Below are 17,636 nucleotides of genomic sequence, written 5' to 3'. Positions count from 1 at the left end.
TAATCTACCTGTCCTTGCTTTAGACATAAAGGATAAAAATAGGAAGTGCTCTGTGAAATACTCCTCTTTCAAAAAAAGGCTTATTTTGGGTAAAACTGCAGCATTTTGATGGAACAGTTGATATACAAGTGCTATGCCAGAAAACCTGGCATCCAAAGAATGGTGTAACAATCTAAGAATTACCCTGTTGTCACCTCACTCCCTTATCCTTTGTCTTTAAATAACTTTGGTTTATTATTTTCTGTGTCTGTCAGGTAGTAAAACAATTGTCAGCAAACTGTTTTAGTTAAGTTCTTTCTGTCTCCACACTTCACTTTGTTTCCTGCTGGTGATATATTCAGGTCTGATGATGAAAACAAGAAAAAGGGTTTTGGAGCTTTGAAAATAGCTAGAACATTTAATAAATACAGAATTGGGCATCTCTCTCCCAAAATGAGAATGGGCAGAGAAGGCATCCACAGTATCTCTGTAAACACTGAAAGCTACTAAAGGAAAAGAGAAATTTGTATAAGGCAGTTTGTATGACATGCCACTTAAAGCAAAAATGTCTTCCTGTCTGCATACTGGTATTGTTGTTCTCCAGCCTTTGATGGTGGCTAAAAATCAGTCATAGAATGGTTTGAGCTGGAAGGAATCTCTAAAGATACTTAGTTTTGGAAAATGACTGACTGCTGTTTGCCAGGTGCCACCTGCTGAAACTGTCCCTCAGGTGAAGAAGGAGAAGCACAGTACACAGGCCAAGAACAGAGCAAAGAGGAAACCTCCCAAAGGAATGTTCCTTTCCCAGGAAGATGTGGAAGCTGTTTCTGCCAATGCAACAGCTGCTACCACTGTACTCAGACAACTGGACATGGAGTTAGTCTCAATCAAACGGCAGGTACGAACGGGATCGTACATGAGCAGCTGCTGGGTTTGCTGGTAGTGCCTGTGTCAGTCTGCAGAGCTGGCAGGAATTTGTGGCTTGGCAGTGATGATGCACAATGCTGCGTGCCTTAGTTTGACAAGCTGCTGTCCTTGTGCTCTGAATGCAGCTCTGGGTTTTATATCGCTTAAGTTTTAGTTCTGTGGGCAAGCCTGCTTTTGACCTGAAGTAAAACAAGGAAAAGTTCATAGCAGGGACTTGAAGGAACATTTGCTGGCACCTAGCTTTTCTTGCAGTTCAGAATTCCTTCTGTTGTTTTAACTGTAACTTTCCTCGGGTGGCAGTGGTTTCAGCAGTATGTGATTTCCATCTCCAGCAGGTGTTTCCTTTGCCTTTTCACATGGTACTTTTAGAAGTCGAAGATATGTTCAGCTTAGTCTTTCCTAGACGGGTATCATACAAACTCTCTATGTACCTTTTGCTTCCCTGTTGGATCTGCCTTTTTAACAAATGTTTTTCAGGTATCTGTGAGTAAATACAGGTTTGTTACATGAGTTTGTTGCCTAGATCTGAGCATTTTGCTGTTTCTAAAGCAGAGTTCTGTCTCAAGCTCCTTATTAAACTTAATAGAATTGGTATTTTGGCCTGAAGCCTTTTTCCTGGTACTCTGGGAGAAGCTGAACTCTTTAGCAGACTTTGATTCATTACTTGCTGCAGATGGATTTGGTCTTCTTATGCTGGGCTTTTTACAGACCTGGAAGTTGGGGCAGTTCTTGCTCCAAATAACATGTAGACAGCAGAGAATAAATTAAATGGGATCTCCTGATTTGCCAGCTGCTCCTGCTGTACATTATTCCAATATAGCAAACTTCCTTTTTGGAAAAGGCAGGCTGTGAGACAAACTGGAAGGCTGAGCTTGTGAGATTACTGCCAAGGCTGCTGGAAAAAAGCTTGTCCAAATATTTTTTTTTAATCCTTCTTAAAGTGATGAAACTTTCTTTTCAGATTCAGAATATCAAACAGACAAACAGTGCACTCAAAGAAAAGCTAGAAGGTGGTATAGAACAATACAGACTTCCAGAGGTGAGATAATTTCTGATCTTTGTTAATTGTGAAGATAAATGCTAATTATATACTTTGACTAACAGTTAATTCCTTGTTGCACTTTTGAGAGGTTTTTATGAGCTCAGATACAAATTAAAGTCTATAAATGAAGTTACCTAATTGTTGTTTTTATTGTTGTTGTCTAGGTCGTCCAGAAATTTAATGCACGTTGGACCACAGATGAGCAGCTTCTTGCTGTACAAGGTATGGCACTACAAGATTTGTACTTCAGTTGTTGATAGTCAAAACCCTGCTGCATTTCAGAGACGAGTTTCTCTTCAGTGGCTAAGGAAGGAGGGCTTCAACTCTGTGTACTAATGCCTGAAGAATGTATTTGAACAGGGAAACAATATTCCCCCTTCCCCTCTCTGGGCAATATAAAGGGCATCGTGTGAATGTTGGCAAATAGTGTCTGTGCTTGTCCAAGTTGTTCACTTTCAGAAAGTGAAACTCAGCTGGAGTCACTGCTATGATTCTTCCTCTAACTTTTCAAGTAGTACAGGCAGATTTAAACAGGTCTTTTATATTTGACTCTATCCATCTTTTACTACACCTCTATTTTCTTCTCTTCTCCAGGGCTGGTTTTACTGTGTCTCTTTCCCAGTTTAGACTTTTTTTTTTATTCTGGATTAATCTGGAGAAGGTTTGAAGCCTTGACAGAAGTTCAGCTTTGGATCTTTATGCTGTGACCTGAGCATGATTTGTGTCTTTATGGAAATAACGCACTGCTTTTGTTTTTCTTTTTGTTGCTCTTAGCAATCAGGAAATACGGCCGAGACTTTCAGGCAATCTCTGATGTGATTGGAAACAAATCTGTGGTGCAAGTGAAAAACTTTTTTGTAAATTATCGACGTCGTTTCAACATAGATGAAGTCCTACAGGAGTGGGAGGCAGAGCATGGCAAAGAGGAGACAAATGGAACCAATAGTCAGAAGCCTGTAAAATCTCCTGATAATTCCACTAAAATGTCTGAAGAGGAAGATGAGGTAAATCCAATTTAAAAGTCACATCAAATTCCTGATCTGAGCTCAGTTCAGACAGATGTATGTGTGTATTTAGATATATATAGTCTTTGCAAAAACCATTTTTGTCCATCTTCAATCAGTGCATATTTCACTTCATCTAGATATACAATTTCAGTACTGATTTGGGGAATTGGGAAATCCAAGCTTGTATGAAAGTGGAAGGAGAACAGTGAATTTGCAGCCCTCTGACAGTATGTGTATCTCATCAGAACATAGATGTTTTAAATACCTCTTTCTGCTGAAACCCCATGCATCTTTATCTCACGCGGATCTTTTCCCTGAACTCAATTCTCCCAGCTCTTCCAGGTTTGGCTTTTGGGGACCATAGAGTCTTCTGAGCCAAAGCTTGCTCTTTCATTTTTGGTGAGTAGTTTCACTTGAATGAAGGGAAGAAAGCTATAAGCAAGATGAGTGCAAGAAACTTCACTCTGGAATTACCTGAAGGCAAAGTTTCCTTAATTTTACAGCTGTTTCTGTAAAGACAAATTTTAGGAACAGCCTCTTCTTGATGGAGGTTCAGAGAGTTAACACTTTTCCAAAGGCCATGTAGGTTTGAAATGAACTAAGAGACTGTAGGATATTGAAGTATGGAAGTTAGTTACAAAAATTTATTATTAGCAATAAAGACTAATATTTAGTTTTAGAGAATAAAACCATGGTAGAGGTTTGTGTGTTAAAAAGTCTGATCAAGGACTCCCTTTGGCCTAATTTATGAAACTTGGTGAAAAAGCTGTGTATTGTAAATGCAAGCACAGTCAACATCATAAGGCAAATTTTGTTTGAGCATGGAGTAAAGACTTCTCAGTGTGCTGTATATTTTTGTTGCTCTGATTAGGGCTGGATCACTTGGACATTCATTGTCCTTCAGACATTCAAAAAGCAGAACTTCACTGCTTCACAAAATCTAGTAACATGCAATTCAAAGATGCATATATTTGGGAACTAAGTCCAAAGGTATGACAGATGCACAAAACCACACTCAGAAAACTTGCCTTCACAGGTGTGTGTAATTGTCCTATTCTTCCAGAATTGAGAGGTGGAGCACAGCAGCATTGGTGCTAGTACATGGCCACCAATTTGAGATATGTGGCTCTTCTCACTGTCTTTTCTTGTGTCTTGTAGAATTATATGTTGGTAATGCAGAACTTTCCTCTGCCCTCTGAGATTCTTCTTAGTTTCAAATACACCCTTGCTTCTGAAAGCTGAGGTCAGAAAAGGGAAGTCTCACTTGACATAGGGAAAAAATGGCTTCAGCAGGAACTGGAGTGGGCTGATATGGCCAGGTGTGTGGATACTGGAGCAGTGAGGATCCCAGATGTGTTAGGAGAGTGGAGGCATGACAGCAAGGTCTGGTAAAATTATTACTAGAGCAGCAGTTGTGATACTCAGATTAGTGATGGAAGGTGTTCACTGTGGAGCAGACCAAGTGCTGAGTGGTGGGAAGCAGACCAAAAGAAGCTGTGAATGTGGTTTTCCTGCTTTCAGAGGTGGCTTAAGCAAAGTGCTGACTGGGTGTCTGTCTCAGTGGTTCTGGGGCCAAGGTGAAACATCACTGGGGTTATGACACAAATGACCTGCATGGGCTGGGAGAGGGTTCCTGGTCCCTCCTTGTGCAGTGCTGGTGCCTGCTCTTGAGGGCACTTGCATAGGCAGTGTCTAGGTCAAGTCAGGTAGACTCAGCAGTAGCCAGAAGTCTTTGGTGGCCTAACACTGAAATCCCTCAGGTGCTTTCTTCCCTGGCATGCCTTGGCTGTCTGGCCAGCAGCCTCGTGAAAGGTTCATCAGGCTTCTGAGGGCTTTGGGCTTTGCCATAGCAAGTGGCCATAATTCCTTTTATTTGAAGGGGGGGTTATAAAGCAGCTGGTTATAAAGCAGCAGCAATTCTAGTCTTCATTCCTATGTGTTTACATTCCCAACAATAAATCCCAATGTGCCTCAGAACAGGGAAAGCTATTGGAATTCTTCCCATGTTGCAGGGTTGTATATTTTGTCACTGTCAGTACCATGGATTAGGGCTGAAGTTAGGACATGTAAGAAAGCCTGTGTATTCATTTTAAATTAAATCTCTGCTTTTTCTCTCCCCTTCCCTCCAGGCTACTTCTGTTCTTGATGTCAGATATGCATCTGCTTCGTGAGAAGGTGCTGTAGCCTAGAACAATTTGTGTTGACTACTGTGTTATCCAGGATATCAGGTATTAGCAAACCTCAGACAGCCATCTGCATCATATCTGTGGACAAGCAGCTATTACCAAAAAAAAGGCAAACGCTTCCAGTCCTGTGCTACATCTGCCTTAATCTTCCCTCATTCCTCCATACTGCCTCCACTTTCTTTCAAAAGCACCCAGGTAGCTCAGCTCTCCATTTCACCAACGTCATGCTTAAGCATGGGGACTTCTAGAACCAGTAACACCTGTCTATAAATTTTGACCAACCTGCAAAACAAGGAGTTCCTTAGCAGCCCCACAGTAACTCTACACATTAGGAGTTCTTAGAACACTTGGTCCATAGGGTATAAGTATGTATTGCTGCATGGCCTTGTGGTCTCCGCTTCCTGTGTATTCTTACGATGACACTATGATTAGTGAGCTTTCTGTAAAGGAGGGGCCTGTGCACACGCCAGCTGTGTCAGGGCATGTTAGCAAGCAATCATGAATAATGCAAAGTGATAGGAAATGTTATTTCTAAGGTTTGGTCAGTCCAAGGTTGTAGATGTAACTCATTACACTTCTGGTTTGTGCAATTCTTTCCACTGTATTTGTGCGTTCTTGCTTCATAGAAAGCTCCCTAATTGAGCATTTTATTCCTGTATATTTTAATGGCTTTTATTTAGTGCAAAAGGGAATACTTAACCTGAAACTGTTTGATACGCTATTTAACCCCTGGCATTCAGCATTTGCATTGTAACTTGTTAAGTGAGTGCTACACAACTTTCTTTTTCCTGATCCTCTGTGGGATTAAGTCAAAACAACTTTCTCTGGTGCCTCTCTTTTTGGGGAATATGTGCCTTTTTGCATTTGGCTACCATAGATCACTTTCTGTCCCAGTGTCTCATTCCTCTTCAGAGCGCTGTTTGCCAAAGACATCAAACTGCTTCTCCCACTGGAAGTTTGGATGAGGGTTGGAGCACAAAATTCAACCTTCAAGAGTTTTTAGTTTCTTGCAAGTGTAATGGAGAAGAACCGGGTTAATTTTCATTGGCCATTTTAACCCTTCTGAAGCACACATCGCTTTCATGTTCTGAACCAAAATATGCAATTTAAAATCTAAGAGGTGCTTTTCCAAATACTTGGTGCATGCAGCTTTCAAATCCTAGCCCTCTGCTCGGATGGCCCGTGCTGTGGCCTGTCTAGCTGGCTTGAACTGGAACTGTTCTTGCAAGTCCCATGGGAGGACTTTGCACCTTGAACAAGGTGGTTGCTGACTGCCGAGCAGACAATGTCCAGGGAAGCTAGAAGCAACAGTATTACTTCTCATTCAATAGAAAGCTGCAAAATAACACTAGTCACAAAGCATTTAAAAATGGTTAATTTAATGATGTTGGAAGAAACCACCAGGTGTCTTTGCAGGTGGAAAAAAGGACCTTTCTTGCCTCTCTTCCTCTACAGAGGAGTCAAGCCAAGATGGCACACAGTGGTGTACAGCAAGCAGCCTTTCTTACACAACTTGAAATGAGGTAGCCCGTGGCCTGGCCCACAGCTGAGCTTGGTGGAGCTCGGGGCTGGGCCTGGGCTTGGTGCTGGGCTTTGGCTGCTGGCTGTGCCATACTGTGTGCTGTGCTGGCTCTGCTCTGCACCTGAGCGGGGCAGGCTAATGCCAACGGGGCAACAGAGCTGGCTCTGGCACCTCTGCAGTGTGGCCACAGCCCCAGGAAAGGCAGGGGACGTGGCCTCTTGTAGCACTGGGGTGTGGTCTCACCCTTGGGCCGTGTGTGAGGAAAGTAATTCCATGTCAGCAACTGGGCAGCAACACACGGGCACAGCGCAGGTAGAGATTTCCTAGGGCAAGTTAGTGTGGAGCCCCAAAGGGCTTCTTTCAGCCACTTGGCAGCCTTTTCTGAGCAGTTCCATTTTGGTAGCTCCAGAGAGATCCTCCGAGGTGATGGGAGGATGGAAGGGAGCTATTCCCTATTCTCTGTATTGCTGCAGCTCTGGTGGCTCAAATGTTCCTTCAGACCTGTGCCAGGTGGAGCTGGGAGTCTCTTGTGGGAAGGAATGCTAGGTGTTAGCCAGTGTGAATTGGGAATAAAGACCGGGCAAATAGCACTGTGAATCCAGTTGACAGTTGTGGTGTAAAGCAATGCTGCTCTTTAGAAACACTCTAGTATTAAATATTAAACCTTCTGCTGGTACCAATGCATGGAGACAGGTCCTCATTGGTGTGGGAGCTTGCATCCCAGCTGGGGGAGCTCATCAGGAGAGGCTTCTGCTGGAGACTTAGGTACCTGTGAGGACTTCTCATTGGTTTTTTGCCCTCAAATCTGTCCATCTTATCAGAAAAGTTGTGTTTTGGCTTCATCCCCATGGGGTAGGGGGAAATGTGTATCATTTGTGATATTAGGAGGAAAAAAGTTGTTTAATTATTTTTCAGTTTACTGCTATCTTATTGTAGTTGATACATGCAATATAATAGCACTGTATTTTAAACGTTTAGTTTTTTTACATTCTCTTGAACTATGTTTTGAAATGCGATAAAATCATTTTAGCTTTTGAAATGGTTTGACCTTGTTTAGGTGAAGACCCTCTTTTTCTTTTGTTAAATGGGTCAAGCATTAGATATATCAACTGGTTGCATTCTGACTAGAAGGGTCCACAAAGATAACTACATAAAATAAGAATATTCACTTAAATTTTGTTTCTTAAACTATCGATGTGAATGTCATAATTATATATATTTTGTGGAAAATGGGAAATTATTTCTCCTAAGTATAAGTTATTGTGCAAAATATGGTATCGTTAAAGAAAATGATAGTTTAAGTTTTAGTTTTAGAAATCTTAAAGATATAAAAGTGTATTGCATATGCATAAACAAATTTCATTTGTTCTATTTAATTTTTATGTAGTTGTGTAAAGTGCTAGGTAACTTCTTTTTTCACTTATCCATTAAAACAACCTTGTTACTTGAATATTCGTGTTTAACTGGTTTGAAACAGTGATCAATTTTTGTAATATAATCTTATAACCAAGGGAAAAAAATACACGCCTCAGTTGTGCTTAACAGTAAAGCAACAATGTACAATCAGATGCTTAAGACCGTAGTAGCCATACCTGGTAGTGCAACCACAATGGTTGTGTCTCGATATATTTAATACCAATGGGGATAATGGTTTCTTAATATATTTTTACAAGTTTGCAACCAGGAAGACCCCATAAGTATCCACTAGAACACTTTTTTAATAGTTAAAATAAGAGTGAAACTCTTACTCTCTTAAGGCAATGTCCTGACAAACATTTTTCTTTCCTGTACAAATACATCAGAAACATTATGTATTAAAATATGCTCATTGTCACTTTAAATTTCAGTTTTTATTCTATGAATTCGCTAATATGCTGTTGGTATTCTTGCACACCAAATATGAGCCAAACAGTGCATTACACTAACTTGATCACTGGGTTTGTGAACAAAAATCTCCAAGTCATTGAAATGCAAAAATATTGTAGGAGATTTTTTTGATAATGCATTTATTTTTCAAATTGGTATGAATTTGTACATAGCTCATTCAGCAATGAGTGGGCTGATATTTTACAAAAAAAAAAAAAGAGGAAAAATTATTTTATTAGCTCCAGCTTGTCTTCAGTAAGTCAAAATCTAGTGATCTTGTGCAATGCCCCTAAAGCAAATACTTTCTGCCACTCCCTGGATTAATGCAGCTTTTCCTGTTGATAGTAAAGCACAATTGCAGTGAAAGTTACAGTTCAGAAGATGGAAGGTCAGTATAGTCTATGCATGTTGTATAATAATGAGTGTTTACATTCATATTCTCCTAAAATAAAATTTATACTGGAGTGTATAGTATTCCATTATGTAGATTTTATCAATTTTGTTAACTGCTTATAGATTGCTTAAAAGAAGTTTTTTCAAGATTTTAAAAGATGTATAAGGTTAAGTTTGCAAATATAATGGAAATGCTGTATAGCTTTTGAAGTGATGAAATACTCGTTGGGATTTTAAAGAAAGTATGTTGTAATAATGCTGTTGTAAGTAATATTTTAAATGTCTTTTTTGCCTGTTTTCTATTATTCAGCACACTTACTGTGATGAATGTTCATAGCATTATAAAATTGCTTAGCCACTGAAAAGTAACATTTGGTTTTGGATTATTTTACTGTATGAGGAATTATAGTGGGGTAAATTCCTTTGTGAAATTCTACATAATTCATTTTTCTATGATTTCCAATGTTTGCTGACATCAAATAAAATTTTTTCAAACCATTGATGTAATAAAATATGTAGTAAAACGTTATTGATGTAAAATGTGGTTCTGATGTGTAATTGACCCCTTACCTTTCAGATTTTGGTCAGGAGATACAAAAGGTTTCCCCTTCCTGACAGTGTCATCCCTCAGTTAAGGACCTGAAGAATAAACTGTTGCCTCTTTGCTTCATGTACAAAGTACTTGGCTGGACAAGTTAACAAGATTGTCATCTTTCACATGAAAGGAACACATTTAAATACATAGGAAAAGGCAACACTTACTTGCCCTCAAAGCTTAACAGTGTGTGATGTTGCTATTGAAGCTGCTCAGAAGGGCAGGAAGCTTTGCACCTCGGAATCTTCAGGAAGATCATGTTTTCTGTCTTCACATGCTGGAGTGCTGCTAAGCACTAGACACAGAAGCACAGGCAGGACTTTGTGCTTTCAGCAGTTTTCCCAGCAGTGCTCTGGGAGCCCAGGGTTAGCACAGGACAGGTGACAAGAAGTTCTGTGCTTTGCTCATGTGTGTTAAAGGCAGCAGAACTCCTACAGCAGGACACTGGTCTGCAGCTATGGAGGGCAGGAATTAGGCATCTCTATATTGTAAAGCAAAGTGGTAGGGATGGAGGCTGATTTGTGGTTTTAGAAGAACAGGCAGCATTTTTGAGAGTTGAGGGTGTTTTCTTAGTGGAAAGCATTCCTTGTAATTTTCCTGCTGGTACAGAATACAGTACCAATAATGTAAAGTAGCAGTCTGCTTTCTTAGGGGAGTTATTTGACTGCAAGCACTTAAATCTTCATTACAAACCAGCCTTTCTTGCCCACGTGCCCCCCAACCCCAAAGTAAAAGAAAGAGAAATAAAAAGGAAAGAACTTCTTTTAGTCAGGGAGCACAAAAAGATGAGGAAACGGGGATTTCCCCTGCCTGAACACGTACTCCTCTGAGGAGTTTAGAAGCAAAGATAAAGTAGGGATAATGGCACTGGTTTTGGAAACACAGGTGATGTACTTGTGCCTGGTAATGGTATGTGTTTGTAAATGGGAATGCAGTGTTGAATTAATGCTGTATTATAGCCTGTCCTACATAAACAAATTGGAATCTGAACATGGTGGCACTGGGCACTTCTCCCTAGAGTAGGAGCTGCCTTGCAGGATGTGGTACAAGCTGGAGTTCAGGCTGAAAGGGAGGAGCTCACTCTTGGTGCTGCTAAGTGTGCCAAGATCTTAATATGATTCCCAACTATCAGCTTTATGAAGTAACAGTATAAACCTGGATTTAATTTCATAAACCATCTTCCAGTCTGAAAGATGCAGACTAATGCTTGAGAGAGAAAACCAGGTATCAAACCTATTATTCACCTCTAAAGCATGCTCTGGCTTAGCCACCCAAATAGCCTTTGAAATAGAGCAAATGTAATTTCTGGTCATGTTTGTAGTAAACAGTCAACAAAATGTATGTGTACAAACAAAATCATTTCTGCAAAAGGCCTGCTGAGAGTGGTAGAGAAATGGTTCTCTTTTGCTGCAGAAGAAATAAGGAGGAATCACTGTAAAATTTTATGGGAACAAAGTTTCTAAGGTTATCAAGAAAGGAATTATGGAGGAGAGTAGTGTAGAGGAGATCTGAACTTTGAGAGATGGAGAAATCACCTGGAAGTTTCCCCTACTGAAAGGGAAGAAGTTTGTATGGAGGAAGGCTGCAGCCTAGCCTAACAAGGGCACAAAAGGGCAGGATTTTCTGATCTGGGTGAAAACATTGACCAGGTAAGGAGTTCACACTGGGCAGATCAGGAAGTGGAAGTCAGGTCATTCTGATATCTTGTTTGTAGCTGGAGATGAGGGTGAGGGAGAAGTGAGCTGTTTGTTCTGATTCTGGATGTGCTCTTTGTTTTCATGAAGGTAGTTTGCAACAGGAGAAGGTGTGTGGAATGATGGCAATAAAATGTTAAGTGGGAGATGCTTTTCCCTCTGTGCACACCCTGGGGGCACAGACCTCGTGTATGACATGGAGCTTGTGAGACCATAGCTTAGCAAGATCTGGGTTTCCTTTTGAAATGGAAGTTAAGACTGTGTGTGATAAAACCAAACTGATTTCTATTACAAAAAGATGAATAGGAGATCTCAACAGCTGCAGACTTCTTGATGCTGCCTTGTGTGTTCAAGGTTTAGAATAAGACACAGTGGAAAGTGAATGAAATAAAAGAATGGATGCAGTGGGTTTGCCAGAGATCCATGTGTGCCTGACTGGTCTATGGCAAGGTGCAGGGATTCATCAGTGGATAAGGATATCACTGTCTGAGCTTGCTGTCCAGAATCCCTTAGAGAGAAATAAGCTTTTCTAGGGTATAATTAATTTAATCCTAAATTAGATGTTGAAAACTGATCTAATGTATTACATCCTGAAAGTGCTTATTCCCCTCCTTATTATAGATGACGGTAGAGCCTAGGGCTCTGTCTCTGATGTGGGAGCTGGCCATTAACCACACTGTGCCATGGCTGCCTGGGCTTAACCCAAGAGGGGACAAGGACTTGGGCCCCTCACTGCAGTGCTGGGCATTGTGCGTGGAGCTGGACAAAGAAATGGGGATGCCTCATATCAATGCTTTGGAAAGTTCCTCTGGGGTACTGTGTTCTTGACACAAGATACAGTGGGGAATCTGGGATGGTTGGAAAATTCTGGAGCTTCTAGACCAGCATGTCCTCAAGATCCCAGATTTTCATTGCTTGTTGGAATTTGCCTCTGATTACAGAACTAGCTCCCCAGTGATTTGAACCCTGTAAGTGTTCTGTAAATGTAGCTTTATTGTGTGGGCCCAGAGGGCCAAATTCCAATTCCTTTGAGCCCTGTATCCCACCTCTCTCTCAGGTAAGAAGTGTTCTGTGAAGTGTCACTAATGCTGAAAATGTTGTAATGGTATATTTTCCACCATGTTTAGCCTTTCCAGTACAACTTTATGGGCGGCTTCTCTAATGCCAAAAGTAGCTTTGTGTCTCTTATCAATATGCTGTGCTGTTACTACTCCCAAAAAAATAAATTAAAACCAACTATTAATAAACCAAACCCAAAAGCAGCCAATTGGATGTTCTCCTTTAAGTTAATTCCCTTTTGCTGCGTGACTGGTTCTCCCCCTTTTACGGTCAAGTCTCACTAGCACAAATATTCAGAGAAGATAACTTTTAAGTTTAAACAAATTTTCCTTTAAAAGTATTTGAATAAAGATTTCAGATTCTGCAGTTAATCAGGGGAGGCCATGGGTTCAGCACTGTGCTTTGCTTGGGAAGCAAACAACACCCTGTGCCTGTGCTCCACCACAAGCAGCCTCTCGCTTTGACTTTCAATGAGTGACCCAGAACCACTGTGGGATTTAGCAACAGAAAAATAATTTAAGAGAACTGTTCCGTGCACACAGGGAAGATAAACTAGTCAAGCAATTTGTTATGAACAATGCCTTCAGCCTAAGGCATGGATGGATAACTTCTCTTCCTCTCAGTTTTATTTTAGTGCATTGTTAGCAGTGAGTACTGGGATCTGCCACGGCTCCAGATTTGTGGTTCAGCATTCAGTGTCAAGAAAAAAGATCATAATAAATATCAACTGACTTGCATCTTCTCTTCCCTCAAATGTACACTGCCTAGGGCCTCCAGATGAGAAATACACTGAGTCGTCTTCTGCCAGCCTGGCTCTCAAGGTGCAGAGAAAATCTCTTACAATAAGAGGAGAAAACTTGATTGTGTATGTGTGTATGTATGTATATATAAAAATAGCCTATGACTGCCTAACTTCTGGATTTCCCAAGGTATTTTTGTATTAATGCTTTAAACCATAAGTCCCCCAAATGAGGGTGTGTAGCCCCTGCTATAGGCATAAAAAAAAAAGGGATCCTAATGCAAACTTTGTTAGGTGTATTTATATAATCTGCAGGGAGAGTTGGATCAGGTGGATAGTAAATAACTTCATAATGTTAGCGCAAATGCAGTTTTAAATTATTACCTGTCAGCCTCTCATTAGGTGTGAGCCAGGCAGAAACTTGACAAGATGTGCCTTGCTAATGAGGGGATGTGCTTTGAGGAGCAGCAAGGTTTCAGCAATGCTTTATTGACGAGAGAGAGTGTCCAGCTCCTCAAATGGCTTCCTGGTTAGTTGGTGGACCTGTGTTCTGGTTTGAAAAACAAAACTAGTGAGAGACTCTAAGTCTGAAATACAATTTATTAGGAAAAGGGAAAAGAAACAAAATACATGCAATAATATAAAAGAAAAAGCACTGACAGTCAATACAACCTGACACCCCTTTGGCCAGTGTGTTGGTAGCAGTCCACATTGGAGTGGCTGCAGTCCTGGAGTGGCAGATGTAGTTCTGTTGGAGCAGTGGTCCTGCAGAAAGGTGTAGTCTTCTTCTGAAGGTCCAGTGGAAAAACCTCAGCTGTTCCTTTTGGAAACCTGTGGGAAGGCTGACTCTGATGACCCTAAACCCCAGGTTATATCCAGTTAGGAATTCTTGGCTCCTCCCTCTGGGTGGGGCATCTCACAATGGGATGTTACAGTTCTTATCAGTCACACAGTGATGTTCAATAGACCACTGTCAGCAGATGTCTCCCCCGAGAGAGGGTTGGTCATGATAGACATAAGGAAAACTGCTCACTTAAGAGAAGACAGCTGCTATACAGATGGCAATAGAAAACATCTTGCTTCTCAATCTGGGACAACTTTTTTGTTTGAGGACACAGCAGGGAATTATGTTGCATTCGTGAAGCATCTTCCTTTTCACTTTGTCCACTGGAGATGGTAATTTTGTGGCTTGAACTGGGTAATCTCAAGGATTTCACTAGTAATTGTACTAACAAGGGGGCAGTGAATGTGGTCCAGTTTTCCATCCTTCTGCAGTATTTTGATTCTGTTAAGAAAAGTTATCTGTAAAATGAAGCAAAGAGGGTGTTTGTTATTTTTGTTGCTGTTCTTGCATTTAAAGATTGCCATAAAGCAGTGGAATCATCTCTGTTTTTCTTGTAAAGGTGTGTTTTTTCATTTAGTAACTAAGTTTTGTTTCTACAGCCTCCTGGGATGGAGAGGTCACAGTGCTGCATAAATGAAAGCTGAGTAATTGAGATGGTTTTCAATGTTTTTACATTTTACTAAAAAGTTAAATGATTACTTAATGGCCTGTAAACCCTCAGGAAAATACGCCTTTGTTTAAAAATTGAGAACCTGCTAAAAGCTGGTTGCTTGGAAGGGACTCACAGCATTGCTGCAAGTTGCTCACATGCTCATGGAGGTGGAGCAAAACTATAATTGCTGCTAATTTCTGCCAAACCTAAGGCAAGGTTAGCTCACCCATGAGCTGACATCTGCAGATGGGCAGTGTGAGGGTGTGTCCTTCCCATGGATTAGTCCTAGAATAATGACCACTTAGGGCTGGCACTGCCAGCCTGTGGGTGTTTGGGAGGTAAAACCTTTAGCTAATGTTTCACAGTAATAGAAAAGCCATTAATGTACCTAAGGAAGAGATACTTCCTAATCCTTGTGGTACATGGCTACCAAAAGCCCAAGAATTGCCATTATAGGCAGTGTGATCAAGCAAGGTGTTGTAAAAGAGTTTTGTGGTGAATCTTGTCTAACATTGCAAAGGGTTATTTTTGGTTGGTGTAAGACAAGCCCCACGAAAAGTCAATGCTGGTGGGAAGGGGCTGACCTGAGCTGCATGTCCCTGTTGGAGAAATATCACAGGCTAAGGTCCTGTAGCAGACTGGAGGAATGGGTCCTTAGCTGGATGCAAGAGGGTTCTGGAGAGATGTGAGCATGGACTTGCTCTCTGAAGGCTGAAGTTCTCTGACACTGGAGGGATATTGCCCTTGGTGTTGGTTTGCTCCCTGGCAATGATGGTATTTTTAGCAGGTTTTTCTGGAAACTCCTAACCAGGCATAATCAAAGCACAGAGTAAAGCTGGAGAGCACATGAAGAACGTCTTGATATTAAACACATTAACAAGATTGCTGGGCTGTGCTCCAGCTGCAGATTAGCGTGGGTGTCTAGAAATCAACAGAAGGTACCTGGAACCTACACTGGGAGCAGTGGAAGCACCATCACAGTCTGTGGGGGAGTTTGGGCTTGGGACTGCTGCCATGATTCTGTCTCTAAGGCCATTCCTGAGTAATGGATGAAAAGTTTGGGTTGTTTTCCCTGCTGAGTCTGGCTGCATATCACAAGTTCCCTTTTTTTTATGACAGTCTTTTATAGCAGGTTGTTCTCCTAGAATAGCTGGAGCTTTGGAGAGCAGTGTCCAAAATGCTTCAGTGTGTGACTATTTTGTTCTAAATGAGTTGTTTTGCAGGCAGACCCCCAAGGGCCACTTGCCTGAGTGGCTTTAGCTTGGCTTGGTTTATTTTTTTGTATACTAATTATTCCTTTGAGATTCACTTTGTGATTTCTGTTCAGCTGTTTAGGTGTCTCAGATGAGAAGACAAAGTAACATGTCATTTAAGTAAATTAGTATGTGAAAACTGTGTGTCCCGAAGTGTTTGATTAATGCTCACAGAAGCCTTTGGAAGCCATGTGTTTGTGGCTGGAAGCTGGGCAGTGTGTGCAGAAGCTAGGGAAGAACCTGTCAACCCTACAGGAGGAAGGGACACAGATGTGTCCTTGCATTTCCTCTGCACTCCTTCCTGGTCCCCCTTATCAGGAGGCCTTCCATGTGGGAAGCTTGGCATAAGTCTGCATTACTCTGGCCATTCAAAGCTACTGAAATCTGCTGGCAAAAAATCCACTTCTTGTCCAGTGGTGAGGCTGAGGCTGCAGAAGGGCGATGGCAGGAATGGTGAGGGGCTGGAGGGAGGTGGTGTGAGTCCTTGGGGGATGGAAAGGAGGCACTGGGTGTAGGCTGTGCCCCTGGAGCAGGGAGCAGCTTGGAGCCCTGAACTGACAGAATTTATTTTTGCAGGAGAATTTATTTTTGCAAAAAAAACTCTCTGTTTTTTTGGCCAGGGAGGGTGAACAGGTGGATGCTTCAGCCCAGGCCGTGTGGTAGGGCTAGAAATCAGCTCTTGACAAAGTCCTGGAAATGAGGCAGCAAAGGGAATTAATCATTAGCAGAGCTGAGTGACAGATGTGCCACATTCTTTATTGCTGTGAAACTTTGAGTTTGGTTATCTTTGTACAGAAACTTTTTGTCAACAGCCTGTGTTCAATGCAGGAATGCCAGGTGGCACCTCCAGCCTGTACCTTGCCAGAGCTCTGAGGAGGCAGGGATGGGGAAGATGTTCCTGGTGGCCCTGGAAAGTGATTAATCTTGTCAGATGACAGCCTAAGCAATACCTATTCCAAAGAATTGGGGACTGTTTCAATGAGTTATGAATCATTAATGATTTATTTGGGGGATTTCTTTGAAAAAAAGTCTAGATGAATATAATTTGAAGGGGAGGCATAAGCTGCGCTGGGATGCATGAAGGACCCACATGTCTAGTGCTAAATGCTAAATGATCAAGTGGGATGACTTCTTGTAGGTTTTGAAGGCTGGAAACGAGAGAGTGGGGTTTTAAATATGCAGCTGCCTTCACATTACCACGTGTGATGTGGTAGGTTGCAGGTGTTGGGTGCCAGCCCGATGTGCCCAGCTGAGGACAGAGGGTCCCACAGAGCAGGTCCCCATTTGCCCAGGTCAGCAGAGGGAGCAGATGGTGCATGTGTTTGGCATTTGGTAGCTGAGTGAGGAGTGCTCTTCCAAGGCCAGCACTGCTGGTATTTACCTCAAAGGCTTCATCCAACCTGCCAGGCCAAGTGGTGCTGTTCTCTTTGGGAGAAGCTGTCTCAGGACAGGCCATCTGCACACGCAATTGTGGGAGCTTGCCCTAATTATGCCTTTCTCCCCTTTCCTCTCCTAGAGACTTCAGCAGCTCCCATCAGGTAAGGAATGCCAATTTATTCATAATAGTATCTGCTTGATGTGACTGTTTCCATGGCCTTTATCATATCTCTGCGCTTCCAGAACATCAGCTCTGTCACACCTGTAATTTATTCTCAAGCTGTAACGTAGCTCTTGGAATGATGCCCAGGTTTGACTTCAAGCAATGATGAATTCACAAGGTCCCTAAGCAAGTGGCTTCAATTTTAAGTTACCTTTGCTGCCTTAATTTGCCCAGCATCTTTTTTGTTTTCTACTTGGCATATCTCATTGCATTGCCTTCTGCCAAGTTAAAAACACTGATCAGACACTTCTTCCCAGCCTGCTACTTGTAAATGAGGG

At 41.7% G+C, this 17,636-nt stretch overlaps 1 protein-coding gene across 2 annotated transcripts in view; it reads left to right on the top strand.

The window, feature by feature from the left end:
• RCOR1 (REST corepressor 1) overlaps nt 1–9,462 on the top strand; it is an 81,837-nt gene extending 72,375 nt beyond the window's left edge. For both annotated transcript variants that reach the window (XM_021541375.2, XM_021541376.3), the window contains 5 exons: nt 683–877; nt 1,868–1,945; nt 2,113–2,170; nt 2,723–2,952; nt 5,085–9,462. In XM_021541375.2, the coding sequence (XP_021397050.1) occupies nt 683–877; nt 1,868–1,945; nt 2,113–2,170; nt 2,723–2,952; nt 5,085–5,126 (603 nt within the window). In that variant the 3' untranslated portion in view covers nt 5,127–9,462. The remainder of the gene's footprint in view (nt 1–682; nt 878–1,867; nt 1,946–2,112; nt 2,171–2,722; nt 2,953–5,084) is intronic.
• The last annotated feature ends 8,174 nt before the right edge of the window (nt 9,463–17,636 follow it).

This window comes from Lonchura striata, chromosome 6 (assembly GCF_046129695.1).
Source record: "Lonchura striata isolate bLonStr1 chromosome 6, bLonStr1.mat, whole genome shotgun sequence".
In the NCBI taxonomy this organism is placed as follows: Eukaryota; Metazoa; Chordata; class Aves; order Passeriformes; family Estrildidae; genus Lonchura; species Lonchura striata.
This window is presented reverse-complemented; position numbering and strand designations above follow the sequence as displayed.